This window comes from Aplysia californica, unplaced genomic scaffold, assembly GCF_000002075.1.
Source record: "Aplysia californica isolate F4 #8 unplaced genomic scaffold, AplCal3.0 scaffold01474, whole genome shotgun sequence".
Classification (NCBI taxonomy): domain Eukaryota; kingdom Metazoa; phylum Mollusca; class Gastropoda; order Aplysiida; family Aplysiidae; genus Aplysia; species Aplysia californica.
This window is the reverse complement of record NW_004798744.1, coordinates 7,880-10,344: the sequence shown is the minus strand read 5'-3', so window position 1 is coordinate 10,344 and position 2,465 is coordinate 7,880. Positions and strand designations below refer to the sequence as shown.

Here is a 2,465-nt window from a genome sequence, read left to right as displayed (position 1 = left end):
TCTCTCTCTCTCTGTGTGTCTCTCTCTCCTCCACACTCCTCCAAAACTCACACTTTCTCTCTCTCCTCCACACTCATCTAACACTCACACTTTTTCACTCTCCCCCTCTACACTCCTCCAAGTAGGTCGTTGACAGGTGCTCTAGTGTGGTTTGCTCCTTCTTTTCTATCAAACATCTATTGTCCTTATCTATCCTCCTTCTTTTTGTGTATCTTACTCTCTTGTAACACACCTATTCTTTGGCACTTATATGACCTTTTTTTTATTGCAAGTGCCGTAAATCTCCGACTAAATCTCAAACACTCCTCCAACACTTACACTTTCTGTCTCCCTCCTCTTCCAGCAGGTTCCGTCCCTCCCCCAGAGAAATCCGGTGGCCCCCCTCCCTACCCGTACCCCCAGCCCCAGCCCTCCTACCCTGCACCCCCACAATACCCCCCACAATATCCCCCACAGTACCCCCCACAGTACCCCTCACAATACCCCCCACAGTACCCGGCGGCCCCACCACCCCCTCAGCCTAACGTGACATATGTAGTCAACCCCGCCCCCGCTCGTCAGTCCACCACGACCATCGTGTACGAGCGGCCAAGACCTCCGCCTATTGTCAGGGTCAGTACATACCACTTGCTTTTTTCGATCAAATAACCAATCAATCAATCAATCAAATAATCAATCAATCAATCAATCAAATAACCAATCAATCAATCAATCAATCAATCAATCAATCGATCGATCGACCAATCAATTAATAAATCAATCAACCAATCAATCAACCAATCAACCAAGCAATCAATCAATCTTCAATGAATCTATCAATTAGTCAATCATCAATTAATCAAACAGTAAGTCAGTCAGCCAATCAATCAATTAATTAAACAATCAATATAATGGGTAATTAGTTGTGTCTTATTTATTGTTGTGTTATTTATTTCTAAGTGTTTTTGTGGTGTTTTATATGGGGGAGGTGTATGGTTGCTGTTAAAAAAATATGGGGTTTTGTTTTACTGTCACACCTTATTTATGTACATTAATTTATTTCTTCATCCTTATTAGTCGAATTTGTCCAAAACGACCTCCAGTTTTCAAGGAGAAAAGTAGTCATCTTTGACTGTTTGTTCTCCTGGACAGTGTCTTGATAATAATAAATAGGGGGGAAATCGCAAAGAGGTTTGTTGTATCGATTATGTGTACGTGTGATTGTCCTGGCGGCTAGGGGATTATTTCCGGAGCAAAGATTGAAAGAGTAAGAGAGGAACAGAGGGATGGGGGAAAAGAAGGCCTGGGGGGGGGAGAGAGAAAGAGAGAGAGAGAGAGAGAGAGGGAGAAAGAGATAGATATTAGGACGTTCAACTTTACAAAAAAAACTACAATAATGTTATATTCGATGATCAATTGATAGGGATTGTATAATATGCCACGATTATGTCATATATATATATATAATACATAAATTTCGTTTCCCTCCATCAGCCCGCTGTTGGTCTAGGACTTGGCATCGGCGCTGGGATAGCTATGGCTGACTGGGAGATGCGTCATCATCGGCGTCATCATCACAATAGGGGAGGATTTCACCACCACCACCACCACAAGTGGTGAACGAAAAGACAAAGCCGAAGCAGAAACATTCTCAAAATATGATTAAACCTGTCCATGGCAGTTATCCACCACCACCACCACAACGAAAAGAAAGACAAAACTGAAACGGAAACATTCACAAAATTTAATTAAACCTCTCCAAGACAGTTCTCCGTTGTTGAAAAGAGAAGTGGTTGTGTTAGACAGCTGGACTTAGTATACAATTACATATATAACACTTTCAAAGAAATAAAAACGTAAAGGGGAATTAGTCGTTTGTACATGTTGTTGTCTTGTACAGGTGGCAAGTTCAAGTGTACTTTTAGAGCAGGTTCAACTGTACCTTTAGAGCTTGTTTGACTGTAGTTTTAGAGCATGTTCAACTGTACTTTTAGAGCATATTCAACTGTTATTTCAGAGCTTGTTCAACTGTACTTTTAGTTTAGAGCTTGTTCAACTGTACTTTTAGAGCAGGTACGTGTTGTTGTCTTGTACAGGTCGCCGTTAGAACAGGTTCAACTGTACTTTTAGAGCAGGTTCAACTGTAATTTTAGAGCAGGTTCAACTGTACTTTTAGAGCTTGTTCAACTGTACTTTTAGAGCTTGTTCAAGTGCACTTTTAGAGCAGGTTCAACTGTACTTTTAGAGCAGGTTCAACTGTACTTTTAGAGCAGGTTCAACTGTACTTTTAGAGCTTGTTCAACTGTACTTGCTTGACAAAATTAAGATGCTGCAAACACTATCACTAAAGTCACCGAGTCAAAAGCAAGAGTAGTGGAGTGGTATCATGACGTGGAATCTAATATTCGTCAGAACTTTTTGTTCTCGTGTTTAAAAACTAGGCACAACATTATTCTTTTAAATGCAAGACTTTGGTGTATTTGTGT

The 2,465-nt window shown here is 40.7% G+C and overlaps 1 protein-coding gene across 2 annotated transcripts in view; it reads left to right on the top strand.

The window, feature by feature from the left end:
• Window positions 1–1,825, top strand: part of LOC101858833 (calcium-binding protein P) — a 4,548-nt gene extending 2,723 nt beyond the window's left edge. The window contains exons 2-3 of one of the 2 annotated variants that reach the window (XM_005112897.3): window positions 347–612; window positions 1,474–1,825. In XM_005112897.3, coding sequence (XP_005112954.1) covers window positions 347–612; window positions 1,474–1,599 — 392 coding nt within the window. In that variant the 3' untranslated portion in view covers window positions 1,600–1,825. Of the gene's footprint in view, window positions 1–343; window positions 613–1,473 lie in introns of both variants that reach the window. The other variant, XM_005112896.3, reaches the window with a different exon arrangement.
• Window positions 1,826–2,465: the final 640 nt, after the last annotated feature.